Source organism: Pteropus alecto, unplaced genomic scaffold, assembly GCF_000325575.1.
Source record: "Pteropus alecto unplaced genomic scaffold, ASM32557v1 scaffold24, whole genome shotgun sequence".
Classification (NCBI taxonomy): domain Eukaryota; kingdom Metazoa; phylum Chordata; class Mammalia; order Chiroptera; family Pteropodidae; genus Pteropus; species Pteropus alecto.
The window spans coordinates 20123749-20137400 of NW_006439192.1; the positions used below are offsets into that span (position 1 = coordinate 20123749).

Here is a 13652-nt window from a genome sequence, read left to right on the forward strand (position 1 = left end):
TGGATAATGAAATATTCTTATCCTAAGCTCGAAAGTCTGTGTGTTCCTCGAAGCAGATTCGAGCTCTTCACACTTCTTCCCCTAGCGCACTTGGAATGGACACTCCCGTAACCGAGGCAACACGCCATAATAAACACAAACAGCGTGCTGAACGCGTGACGGCTCTTCGCAGCAAGGTCCCGCGGGGGAAGCGTTTGCGCGAGGGTGACTTGCAGACCTCTTTGTTCTTGCAGCTGGGTAAACCCGGACTGTAGCTGAGATGGTCTGATCTCAGTTGTCGGATTGGGTGCTCTTCGGAGAGGTGACTTGGTCCTCGCGGCCCCCGAGTGTTGCCCTTTAGATTCCTACCTACTTCCAGCTTCCGTTTCCATAATGGGAAATCTTTTCCTCCTCACCTAAGCCAGAAGTTTTCTGCCCCTCTTGCGCACCCCCACGGCACTTTATTCATACCTTTCGAAGGGAAGTCATCATGTTCCACTTGTGTTTTACTTAATTATGTTCTTGTCTACCGAGTGTAAGCTCTCTAGGGGTAGCTCGTATGCCTTTTAAAATCACATTTTTCTTAGCTTCTACCAGCGAGCTTTACCCAGAGGAGGGTTTTGCAAAGTACCTGCTAAATAAATGAATGAATGATTTTGTAAATATTGCTCAAGAAGAGTTAAGTAGTGGAAAAATTCAAGGCAAGAACTTCTTGCCTTCCCTCACTCCTTCCCTCACTCTGAGGCTCGCATTGCTGTGTGCCAGGCGCTGCGCAGACACTGGGAATACGGTGATAAAAATCCAAGCTCATACCACGGTTCCTACCTTTGTAGAGCCAACAGTTCAGTGGGGGAAAACAGCTGTTAATTAAAGGATCTCTACACGGTGGATGTAAAATGACAACCCGCTAGATAACCATGGTGGGGGTTTGAAGAGAAAAGTACATGCGGCTCTGATAGAGGGAATTAAAAAAAGTGATGCATGAGCTAAATAATGCGAAGGCTCAGTGTTAATTGGGGAGAAGGAAAAGGGTTGGCACAGTACATTCCTAAAATGAAACAGCATGTGCCATGGTCCTGTGGCTGTAGAGCCTGACCTGAGAACTCAAACAAGACAAGTGGAACCCAGGTGCCAGGGAGTGTGGGGGTGGGGCATGATGACAAATGAGGGTGATAGTGGTCTTAGGAGCCCCTGTAGCAGCACACGAAGGCTTTGCAGTTGGGCAGTAGGGATAGAGCTTTGAAATACAAGGCGAATCCAAGTTGTGCAGCCTAAGTGACGTCTAGTTTTAAAGCATACTTGATCAAAGGAAGAGGTGGAATAGAAGGAAGGAGTTGTATTTTCTTATGCTTTAGTTTAAGCGGAATGTTCACTTGTTCCTTTGATATTATTAAACATTAGCAAAGATTTATGTTCAAATGAGTCGACACTTCCCAATATGCAAGTTTAGTGTCATTGAAACAGCTTGCTGGAAATTCAAGGCATAAACCCAGTGTTTGATCTATTCACTAATGTATGCCCATTGCCTAGATCTAATTGGTGCTTTAAAAATATGATGATGAAATGGAAACAAGTAGTCTTAGCTTTTTGGTCTTCCTTTTTAGAACATGTCTAATTGAAAAAATATCTGAATAAATACTTGCATGTCTAATATGATATTTCAAAAGAAAACTCACAGTTGTAGTCTACCTTTAACAAATACTTTGAATTCATTGTGGATTTGTGTTTGTTTTGTTTTTCTTTGTTTTTATCTTGCCTAGACAATTGTTCTCTCCGTCCATTAAACTTGAAACAACTCAGCTACTATAGGGTAATACCTATATGTGTTGTGCCTTCTGAAAAGCTAAGTTATAATTTTCAATATGAGAGACAATGCGGTATGTTTAAGTCATTTGATCTAAACTGAAAAGGTCTACCTTATGTATTTATGATTTTTAAATCTAACTTGAACTCAAAAGATGTTGTTTACATAGTATACCACACAATGCAGTGATAATTTTATCATTTACTACAGATGAATGGCAGGGCAACAGTGCTATCATACATATTTCATAATTTGCGGATATTTCACCTGGAGAGTCGAGGAGGGTTCATGGTGATAATTTTGAATCTCATTATTTTCCCTCAGCCCCACACAGTAGATTCCTTGCTTATATAATTTGTGACTCGTTTTATAGTGAATGTTAACTTATAGACTGAAAATAATTAGGACTGAAATTTAATAATCACCATTTTCCTAAACTTTCCTTCTTGTATTTTTCAACATAAAGTAGGATTTAGCTATAAAAGAAGTAGTCTTAAGAAACCTTTTGAAGTTACCTCTATAGAGAACATCACCGCAAGAAGCAACCATGCCTGCAGAAATTGGGAAAACTGATATGGAGAGGATTGGCCTCTTCAGTGAAATGGAATATATTACTGTTGGTGATAAATATGTGACACAATTTAATCGTAAGTATATTTGGTTTTCTTTACAACCTGATAATGGCCATTTCCTATATGAAAATTCGTATTTAGAATTTAAGTTAAATTCTATTTTTTAATGGTCCATATTTTAAAGTATTACTTCTAAAATTGAATAAACTTGTGAAATTTCAATACATGTAAGAGAATATAATTTTATAAGAGCGGGAAGCTCATTATATTGTACTATCCTACCTTTGTATATTCCCCTCATAGGTAATTTTACTTCTTTCCAAGGGTTCATGGCAGTTTTCTCCCAGAATATTTTGTTTTTTGCTTTTTTCCCCCCCTTAGATGGGACATTCCACTATGGCAATAGCATTTACATTTGCATCCAGAAAGGCCATCCAGGATTCCTTCTTGAAAAATGAAATGATAATTGGATAGTTGAGGGATTTTTAGAAGAGTCATAAAGTAAATAAACATTTTAAATCTCATTTAAATTTTTGGCTATTCAACAATGTTGTAAAAAATATGTAAGGGGGAAGAGGGGTACTAGATTTATAGATCTAGGATACTAGTTATATAGATCTCTAATCACTGTGTTGTACAACTGAAACTAATATATTATCATATGCCAACTATAATTGGAAAAAATCGCATTAAATTGTACAATGTAAATATGAGCAACTAATTGTCTATTATACTTCAGTAAAGCTGGGAAAAAAGAAATCGTCATGGCATGTATAGTATAGGATAGTAAATATAGTCAATAATATTGTAATAACTATGTATGATGTCAGATGGGTATTAGACTTATTGGGGTGATTATTCATAAGGTACATAAATATCTAATACCTGAAACTAATATAATTTATCTAAATGGCAATTGAAAAATAAACAAATTAAAAAATTTTTTTGGCTCTTCAGTGACTTCTATGTAGCAAAAAGAAAGAATACATTGATATAAAACATCTTTAAGATAAATTATTAAATAAAAAAATCAAGGTACAAGATAGTGTATGTAGTATTGTAAGTATTAAAAATAGAGAAGAATATGTATGAAAATATTTATTGGAACATGTGTAAACATTCTCTGGAAAACAAAACTAGTATCTGTGGAAGAGGAACTGAGTGGCCTAATGTGCAGGAAGATTTATTGCAAAAATATTTATACTGTTAAATTTGAAGCCATGTGAATACATTACTTTTCAAAAATTTAAGTTAAAAAAAAATCAGTGACACAGATTTACATTTAAATAACCAGTTGATTTAAGCACTGTTTGTACTTCAAAAAATTCTTCACATTACTGAAGGACTTCCCAAATTGAACTTAACTAGAAGTTCTAAATATTCACAAAAACAGCCTTTTAAAAAATTACAAGGCTACTAGTATTTCACTGTGTCAATATACCACAATTTATCTGTTCTGTTGATGGACCCTTGAGCTGTTTCTTGTTTTTGATTATTTGAATGAAGTTGCTGTGAACATTTCTTGTTCATCTTTTAGTGGATATAGGCGCTCATGTGTCTTGAGTATATACCCAGGAGGGGAACTGCTTCAGCCTGAATATGGAACACCCTTCTCTTTAACCTAAACACACACACACACACACACACACACACTCTCTCTCTCTCTCTCTCTCTCTCTCTCTCTCTCTCTCTCTCTCTCTTTTTACTCTCTCTCACTCATCCTTTCTCTCTCTCTCTCTCTCTCTCTCTCTCTCTCTCTCTCTCTCTCTCTCTCTCTCTCTCTCTCGTTTTACTCACTCACTCACTCATTGGCATCTCATACAAGCAGTGTTTCCCAGTATGTAGATGGGGAAGCATTGGATTAGATAACCTTTCAGGTCTCTTCCAGCTCTGAAATAAATGTTTAATGAAAATCTCTTAGGTCTTATTGTCAACATAGCCTTTAACACAGAACTTTCAGTGGACATTTCGAAACAGTGTTTTAAGTCTCAAATCACATTTTGAAACATTTCTAAGTTATTTTTCATGTTATTTAATTATTAGTAGCTTAAAATTATGATATTCCTAATTTATTTTTAAAGGACCCTTTAATGAAGCTGCAAGCAAAAATAAACAGATGCTACCTGGGGGATCCAAAGAAATGTCAGATCTCCAGGCAGGTTATTTTGACCCCCATTTTGTAAGGATATTTGAAGGTGAAAGCTACGTAAGTCTGAATCAAGTGAGGAGACGGCATATGATGGAAGAAGCCAAAAAAAATCTAGGCAAAGCCTTCCTCCCTAGTAATGGAGATAAAAAGCCGTAAGTGTTTAGGAGAAAAGTCTTAAAATACATCTCCTGCTCCTTTTTCTCCTCTAGCTAAATTATTTTTCCACAGGACTTACTTATATATGATTCATTTTAAAACTGTGATTTTTAGGTTTTGTCTAAGGTGGGGACAGTTATATTGGATGATTTAGGTTGACAAGTAATTTTTATTGATTCTCTTTATCACTTTAAACCTTGGATTATCTATGTCACTGTTCTCTATTAGTATGTGTAATAAAGGCCAACCAAATAATGAAAATACATTTGATCAAAAACCTGGCAAAAGTAGTCAGTTTAGGAGAAAGATCACCTTGGGATATCATATCTGTGCTCTTGACTATTTCTGTTTTAAAAAAACTTTTACAAAGAATTAAAAAAGTGAAATTGAAACTAAAAAAAAGTGAAATTAGGAGAAGTCTTTTTTTTGATAAAGAAAATAATTTATCAAAGATAACATTATTTAAAAATCATTGTGAAGATACATGCATGGGTTTAACAATATTTTAATTGTAACAGTTGTCAATGTGAAGATTCATTTTTTTAATCATTAAACAAATAAAACCATACAGCCTACGTTATACCATATGATATAGCTAAGCTTTGTAATATGGTGTTACTTTACACTCAACGTCAATCTCTCAATTTAGAATTTATGACAAATGAGAATTGGTCGAGGGTTAATATTGTCCTTATTTGTGGTAATTTCTCGAAATTAGTAAAGCTTCAATGTCCTAAGTCAAAATTACTAAGTTTTTATTAAGAGTGGGAATTTCTTCTTTTAGTATAGTTTAATCTTTTTCTACATTTTCACACTTTGGATAGGTTTGAGTTATTTATTTTTATTATTATTTTTGGGGGAAGAATCTTTATTTTCTCAGATAAAATTCAAACATGCATTTTCGGGGTCATTACTTAATTTTCTTTATGTAACATATGTATTTAACCTTAATTTTTTCCTACCATGATCTTTATTTAACCTTTTGTGGTAATATTTGGGAATTGCTGCCATGATACATTAGATTATAATATACTTATTTTTGTTTGTCAGCCAAGAAGTAATGAACAGTTTTATAGTTAGACTTGTTTTCCTTTCTTTTTAAAGCTCACAAATATGTGAAAAACATCTGTAATTTAGTGGGATACAGAAAGTGTTTCCAAAAAGAGAGAGTGGTGGTATAAATAAGAAGCCTTCATACTGGTACTTATTCGACACCAAATGATGGAACCATAGGCATTTAATAAATTTTAAATGTACTGATATTTAATGCTTGCATTAAATGACATTCTATTTAGGTTATGCCCTTTTCTCTGATGTCTTTGCTTTATTTCTTTATTGTATTTTAGAATTTTATGACATATTCATAAATATTAATTAATGAAAATGAATATCTTCTCCTAATGGAACCTTTATTTGTAGGCCAGAGATAATAAGTAATCAATGTTGATGTCTTTCTAGTTTTTGAAATTTATAATTCAAATGTATAAACAGTGTCCAGTTTTGATAATAAGATTTCATATGCATTGGAGACCATTTTCTGATTATTAAAACTTGTTCATTGATAAGTTGGAAATTAGAGACTACAACTATTGCTAACGTTAGTTATCCTTTTTATTATGAAAATTTTAAAGAAAATATTTGTTAAAATAGACTGCTGAATGATAAATGGTTTAATGATTAACTATATACTGTGGGCCCAGAAAATTTGGCATTAAACTTGAAGAAAAGATTATTTTGTTAATTTTTTTCTGTAGTAAAGTAATAAGAAAATCAACAAAATTCCATGAGATCCAGTTTGCCTTTAACAGTGGAAACAATACTAATACATTTTGAAAGTATAGTTTCTGGTGAGTGGTTGGCCGGAAGGAATTAGCCATTTCTTAGCTGACTTGCCATAAAGTGCCTAGAAATTTATCCAAAAACAGAAAAGGGTCTATTTATTGTTATAGTTAACTGAATTAATGGAAACTAATTTAACTTCCTAGAGATTATGAAGTTTTATTTATATGAAATATCTAAAGCATAAACATGAAAAAATCTCAAAATTTGTTTATGAAAAATGGGGAAAATTGGATTGAAAACTAATAAATGTTGTTTTTTCTCACTAAAGTTAGACGAGTCAATCCCATTGCATACATTGTGCTCCTTTTTCAATCTTTTTCTTTTTTTAATGAATTGCGGCAAAATGTATATAACACAAATTTTGCCATTTTTTTTTTAACTGTATTTAAGATCTGGATTAGGAAGCTATTATGGAACAATAGGTGGACCAATCCCATTCTTCAGTGCACAGTCAAAACCCAGAGAAAAATATGAGGCACCTGGAAAGAATTTATATACAAACCCAGGAAAGAAAGGAACTGGATATGGGTAAGATATATTTAATACGTTGATATTGATTGCTTTGAACTTAAAAAATAAAATTTAAAATTGCCTAACCCCAAAATCACTATTACTTCTTTTCATCCCTCAGCTATGCAAATGTTACCATAGGTAAACAGTTTTCACACTCTGCTGATTTCTACGATGCACCAAAACTAAATTATAAGGTAATCTATTTTAACTATCTTCAAACTTTCTCAATTAATTTACTTAGAGAATTCACTTATAATCTCTGTCATTTAACTCACATATTTCTATGTCTATAAGCTTATTTTCTGGAGATTTTTCTCTTTCTTTTTGAGATGCCTTGTCACCTTGGTTGATCATGGTGTTTAATGGACTATTTCTCTGCCTTGGCATTAATTAAAGTGTATTTTGCTTTTTATCCAGAAAGATTTATTATATAAAGATCTCTCTTTAGCCTGTTACAAAGAAGGTGTTTTTATTTTGGTTTTCAGTAGGTAGTATCTAAGCCTCTTGGATCTCTGCTTTATATAAAGCCTTAATAATGCCTTTTTTCCCCCTTATAGATGCTTAATCATGCTCGCTACCCTCAGTCTCAGTCCCTGTCAGCATTAGCGACAGTTTCGGTAGTGTTTGCTCAGATTCCTCTGGGGCTCCGCAGTGTTTATGGATGTGGTGGGAGGGGTCCTCTGGGTTGGGGGATGCAGGCTGTGGCTCAGCCTCGGTTTTGCAACCACGACTGGTAAAAATCAACTGTTGTTTATCCGCCATCCCCGCTTCTCTTCTGTCCCTGCTTCTTTGCTGTCCCTGCTTCTCTGCTTTCTGTCCTGATGACTGGGCACTGCCGCCAGCCTGTGGAGCTCACAGCACTCCCAGGCAGGGATGTTCAGGGAACTCGCCGCACCTTCTCCCCACTCCCTCCTCCTACAGGGAGCTCTGGCTGTGAGAGGAAGCTTCTTTATTTCTCCCAGTCCACCGCCCAACACCTGGGGTTCTGACCGGTGGTGGCTCTTATGTGCAGATCCCATGCTTAGACATGCTGGTGTGCAGTTTGGGCATTTTTTGTTGAGTTTTAGATGTTCAGCTTGTTGTGGTTTCAAGGCGAGACATCTGGGGATGTCTCTCACTCTGCCATGTTTCTGACATCACTCCCTCACTTGTGATCTAATTATGCTTTGTTTCGTTTTATCTATTTGTATTAGTAGGGTGGTGGCACACCGATGTTTATGAATTGTGATAATTTTACATTTTGATATTAGATTTCCACGTCTTGCTATAGATCTTCTTAGCTCTTTCCAAAATGAACTTTTTTTTTTTGAAAAAAGTTACTGTTGAAATACAATATTACATTAGTTTCAGTTGTACATCATAGTGATTAAACATTCATATAGCTTAGGAAGTGATCATGTCAATAAATCTAGTGCCCATCTGACACCATACACAGCTATTACAATGTTATTGACTGTATTCCTTATGCTGTACTTTACATCTCTGTGATTGTTTTTATAACCAACAGTTTGTACATTTTAATCCCTACCTCTTTTTTACCTATCACTCTCCCCTCTTGCAACTATCAATTTATTCTTTGTATCTATGAGTTTGTTTCTATTTTGTTTGTTTTTTTTTAGATTCCACATGTAAGTGAAATCATATAGTACTTACTTGTCTTTCTCTGTCTGACATATTTCACTTAGCATATCCTCTAGGTCCGTCTATGTTGTTGCAACTGGTAAGGTTTCGTTCTTTTTTTATAGCTGAGTAATATTCCATTGTATATATGTACCACTTTTTCTTTATCCATTTATCTATTGTTGGACACTTAGGTTGCTTCCATATTGTAATACTACAATGAACATTTAGATGCATATGTCTTTTCAAATTAGTATTTTAGGTTGCTTTGGATAAATACTCAGAAGTGGGATTCTTGGGTCCTTCTTTGTCTCTTGTTATAGCCTTTATTTAAATTCTATTTTGTCCAGCTTTTTTGTTTGTTTCCATTTTCAAGAAATAACTTTTCTCATCCCTTTGTTTTCAGTCTGTGTGTGTCTTTTGATCTAAAGTTAGTCTTTTGTAGGATGCATAAAGGGTCTTGTTTTCTTGTTCATTTAGCTACCCACTGTGTCTTGATTGGAGGATTTAATCCATTTACATTTAAAGTAATTGTTGATAGATACTATTGCCATTTTATTATTCGTATTTTATATCTTTCTTCTTCTTAAAGAAGTCCTTCTAACATTTCTCATAATCTTGGTTTGTTGTTGATGAACTCCTTTATCCCTTTTTTTTTGTCTGGGGAGCTCTTTATCAGTCCTTCAATTCTAAATGATACCTTTGCTGAGCAGAGCAATCTTGGTTGTAGGTCCTTGCTTTTCATCACTTTGAATATTTCCTGCCAGTCCCTTCTGGCCTGCCAAGTTTCGGTTGAGAATCAGCTTACAGTCTTATAGGAGCTCCCTTGTAGGTAACTAACTGCTTTTCTCTTGTTGCTTTTAATATTCTCTTTGTCTTTAACTTTTGTCAGTTTAATTATTTCCTGTGTCTTGGTGTGGGCCTCTTTGGGTTCATCTTGTTTGAGACTCTATGTGCTTCCTGGGCTTGTATGTCTCTTTTCTTTGTTAGCTTAAAGAAGTTTCTCATCATTATTTCTTCAAATAGGTTTTCAACTCCTTGAGCTCTCTCTTCTCCTTCTGGTACCCCTATGATGCAAATATTAATATGCTTGATATTGTCCCAGAGGCCCCTTAAACTATCCTCATGTTTTTGGATTCTTTTTTTCTGATTGGATGTTTTCTGCTACTTTCAAAATCACCGATTAGATCCCCTGCTTTATCTAATCTACTGTTGATTCCTCCTAAGGTATTCTTCATTTTGGTTATTGTATTCTTCATTTCTGACTGGTTATTTTTTATGTCTTCTATCTCCATTATTATGTTTTCTATCTCTTTATTAAAGTTCTCACTGAGTTAACCTACTGTTCCCCTAAGTTCATTGAGTATTCTTGTAACAAGTGTTTCGAACTCTGCATCTATAGATTGCTTGTCTCTACTTTGTTTAGTTTCTTTTTTTCTGGCACTTTATTCTTTTCTTTTTTTTCAGATATGTTTCTATGTCTCCTCATTTTGGTTGTCTCCCCATGTTTGCTTCTGTGTATTAGGTAGGGCTGCTACATCTACTGGCCTTATATAGTAGGTGTCCTTTGGGGCCTAGTGGCACAGTCTCCATGGTCACCTGAGCTGGGTGCTTCAATGTATACCTTGTATGGGATGTGTATGCCTTCCTTCTGTAATTGAACTTTGGTTGCTGTTTGCGTATCACTAGAAGGTTTTCACCTCCAGGCTGATTAGTTGTGACAGCTGGCCAATGACTGCAGTAGAGGAGCTGTTGTATAGAGGCTGACCCTATGGAGCAAAATTTACTTTAGCAGAGCTCTGGTGCCTACCCAGTCTGTCCTCTGGGTGTGTTGTCCCCAGATGTGGCCCCGGGTAGTGCTCTGGCTTGGTCTGAAGCCCCTCCCCTCCCAGGGTTACCTGGTATGAGCCAGCAAGCAATCTGTATATGATCGCCACCCATACTGGGCTTTGAGATGCCTCGAGAGGCCAAGTTACAAATTGAGGCTAGCTGCTGCTAGTTCTGGGCATGTTGCTGCTCAGCAAGAGGTACGGGGTGTTCAGAGGCCAGATGCTGCTTGTTTGGGTTTTGTGAACTTTTGAGAGATTTTAGGAAAGTCCACAGCATGAGCCAAGATAGGCCTTGTATATGAAAAAGCCACCAGAAGCGGCTTGGGTGGGCCCATAAGTTGGTTGGGGCAAGGTCTCAGGGAATCACCAGGATAGGGTGACCAGAGTTAGCCAGGTTGATAGAAACTCAGATATGATGGCCACCTGCCTTTGCACGCAGGTGAGGGGAGGGCCCAACAAAGGAATAGTGAGGGGAGGGCCCAGCAAAGGAATAGTGGCTTCCACTATCACTTCTGTCTGGAAGAAAGCTGCCACTCCAGCCCTCGCCCTGAAGCCAGACCATTTAGCTCCTCCCTGTATATATCCCTGCTGCCCCTCAAGTTACTGCCCCAGCACTGGAGCTCAGAGCAAGTGTTTGTCAGTGAGTAAGTACAGGCATAGGCCCTCCAACAAGAATGCCTGGGATGCCTGCAGCTCTCAGTCTCACTCAGCCACAAACTCCACTGGTTTTCACAGTCAGAAGTTGTGGGGACCTCTCTCTCCAGCATTGTTAACCTCGGGCTGGGGAACCTGTTATGGAGCTGGGACCCCCTCACTCCTCTGAGGAGACCTCCACAGCCAAGATATCCCTCTTGATTCTAAACCACCACATGCGATTGTGGGACCAGACCAGTTCTGCATCTCTGCCCCTATTACCAGTCTTGAGGTGGCCTCTTTTGTATGTCTTTAGTTGTATTTCTGTTCGTGTAAAGCAGATGTACTAACCACTACACTATGGAACCACGTCCCATTCTGTGTATTTTAAATCTCTCACATTGTGATTTTGCGTTCTAGAAATTCAATTTGAGAATTTTTTTATATCTTACATGTCTCAACTTTATGAGCATATGGAATGCAGTTATAATTATTGTTTTAATTTCCTCTGCTAATTCTAATGTCTGTGTCAGTTCTTGGTTGATTTTGAATGATTGATTTTTCTTCTTATTATGGGTTATATTTTCCCACCTCTTTGCATTACTAGTAGTTTTGACTGGATGTTAGGCATTGTGAATTTTACCTTGTTGAGTGTTATATATTTTTGTATTCTCATAACTATTCTTGGGCTTTGTTCTGGGATGCAGTTAAATTAGTTGGAAACAGTTTGGTTTTTTTCAGGTCTTCTTTGAAGATTTGTTAGGTGGGATGGGAGCAATGCTCAATATAGGGCTAATTCTTCCTTATTACTGAGGCAAGACCTTTCTGTGTGCTCTACCTGGCGCCCTGGGAATCATGTTTTCTAGCAGAGCTGATGGAACCAGCACCCATCCCAGCTCTGTGTGAGAGCTGGAGACTGTTACCGCTAATCTTTTTTTGCTTTTGATCAGTTTCCTCACACACATGTGCTGATCAGAACTCAACTGAATACTCTAGGGTAGGTTTTGGTAAAACAAATACAGTATTCTAGTAAAAAGCGATTCTTAAAGCATTGCCTTATGATAACCTGTATTAGAAACACCTGGGGTAACTGATATGACTGCAGATTAATGGGCTATACAGCAGACCAGTAGAATCAGAAATCTCTGAGGGAAGAGTTCAGTAATTTGTAATTTAAATTATGATGTGATTCACGAAAATGAACATTTAAGAAACACTGCCCCGAAGAATAAATGGAATGGTTATGTTATTAGTACCATTGTGGTGTGGGCGAGGGGAGAGGAGATCGCCAAAAAGGGGTGAAATTCCATAGGCTGAAGACAAGCAAAAGCAAGAGAAAAATCCAAAAAGAGTGAAAAATTCTGAAAGTGTTACAGTAGAGTTCTTAGTAATGAAAAGTCATCTTCCCTGAATTAACTATTTTAGAATTCATTTACCAAGCATTTTCAGTTTTCTGTCGAATGATGAAATACTAGATTTCATATTTGAAAAAAGTGAAAAAATATGTCAGCATTAACTTTATAGTTGCCTTTTGAATCTATATTTCATAACATGAAAAACTTTCTCTGCTATATTAACAGTAATTTTTATGCTTTATATTGTCCCATAGAGAAGATTGTGATATAGGAGGGAAAAAATGACCTTCATTTTGCTTGAGTATGAGGTAGCTAATAATATTGTAATATAAAAATATTATAATATGAAAAGTAAGTATTTCTCATTCTTAGAAGTAAAAACTTTTATTGAGGGCCTACCATATACCAGGTTCTTTATACACTTATACACTTAATCTTTACAACAGCGTGGGGGGTATGTGGATATTATTCTCACTGACAGTTGAAGAAAATATGACACTAAAAGGGTCCCAGAGTCCCCAAGAAATGCTAAAAAGTAGGACAGAGTTAGGGTTTGAACTAAAGACCAGTCTTTTTTTACTACATTGTATCACCCAGATCATTAATATAGATTTGTTCAGGTGATAAATAGATCTCTCTACTTCAAATAAATTTATATCCAAAATGAACAATCATAGTTGTGTTTGTTATAAATAAGCATATCTTTTGTATCATAAAAACAGAACATAACAAAGGAATGTTTTAAAAAATGTGAATACTTATATTAAAATTTAAGAGAAAATTCAACTCTACATCTATCAGTTTGAGTAATTTATGCTATATAATTTCAAACTCTTTAATTTACAGAAAGAGAATGAAGAACATCATCGTTTACTTAAAGGGACACCTTTCAAGTTAAATCTTTACCCAAGTGAATATTTTGATGCTAATCCTTATTTGTTTGGGAAAACTTTACCACCAGTTAAAAAAGTAGAGAAGAAAGAATTACTTGGAAGCCCTTTTAAGCCTTCTTCTCCTGGTAAAAAGGTAGGTTAAAAATTTTAGAATGAAAAAATATTAAGCATTTTAAAGAAATGGTGCCTCTCGCTGTCAAATTATTTTATCATCCATGTAAATAATAAACTTTTGTTTGTATTCATGCCAAGAACCATGAAACCCTTTTTTAAGCAAAATTATGAAAAGTCACAAAGCATGGCTAGT

The 13652-nt window shown here is 35.8% G+C and overlaps 1 protein-coding gene across 4 annotated transcripts in view; it reads left to right on the plus strand.

The window, feature by feature from the left end:
- The first annotated feature begins 28 nt into the window (after window positions 1–28).
- Window positions 29–13652, plus strand: part of CUNH4orf47 (chromosome unknown C4orf47 homolog) — an 18382-nt gene continuing 4758 nt past the window's right edge. The window contains exons 1-6 of one of the 4 annotated variants that reach the window (XM_006916389.3): window positions 29–176; window positions 2253–2430; window positions 4437–4656; window positions 6893–7030; window positions 7134–7209; window positions 13299–13478. In XM_006916389.3, coding sequence (XP_006916451.1) covers window positions 2331–2430; window positions 4437–4656; window positions 6893–7030; window positions 7134–7209; window positions 13299–13478 — 714 coding nt within the window. In that variant the 5' untranslated portion in view covers window positions 29–176; window positions 2253–2330. The other 3 variants (XM_025049882.1, XM_015592824.2, XM_025049883.1) reach the window with 3 other exon arrangements.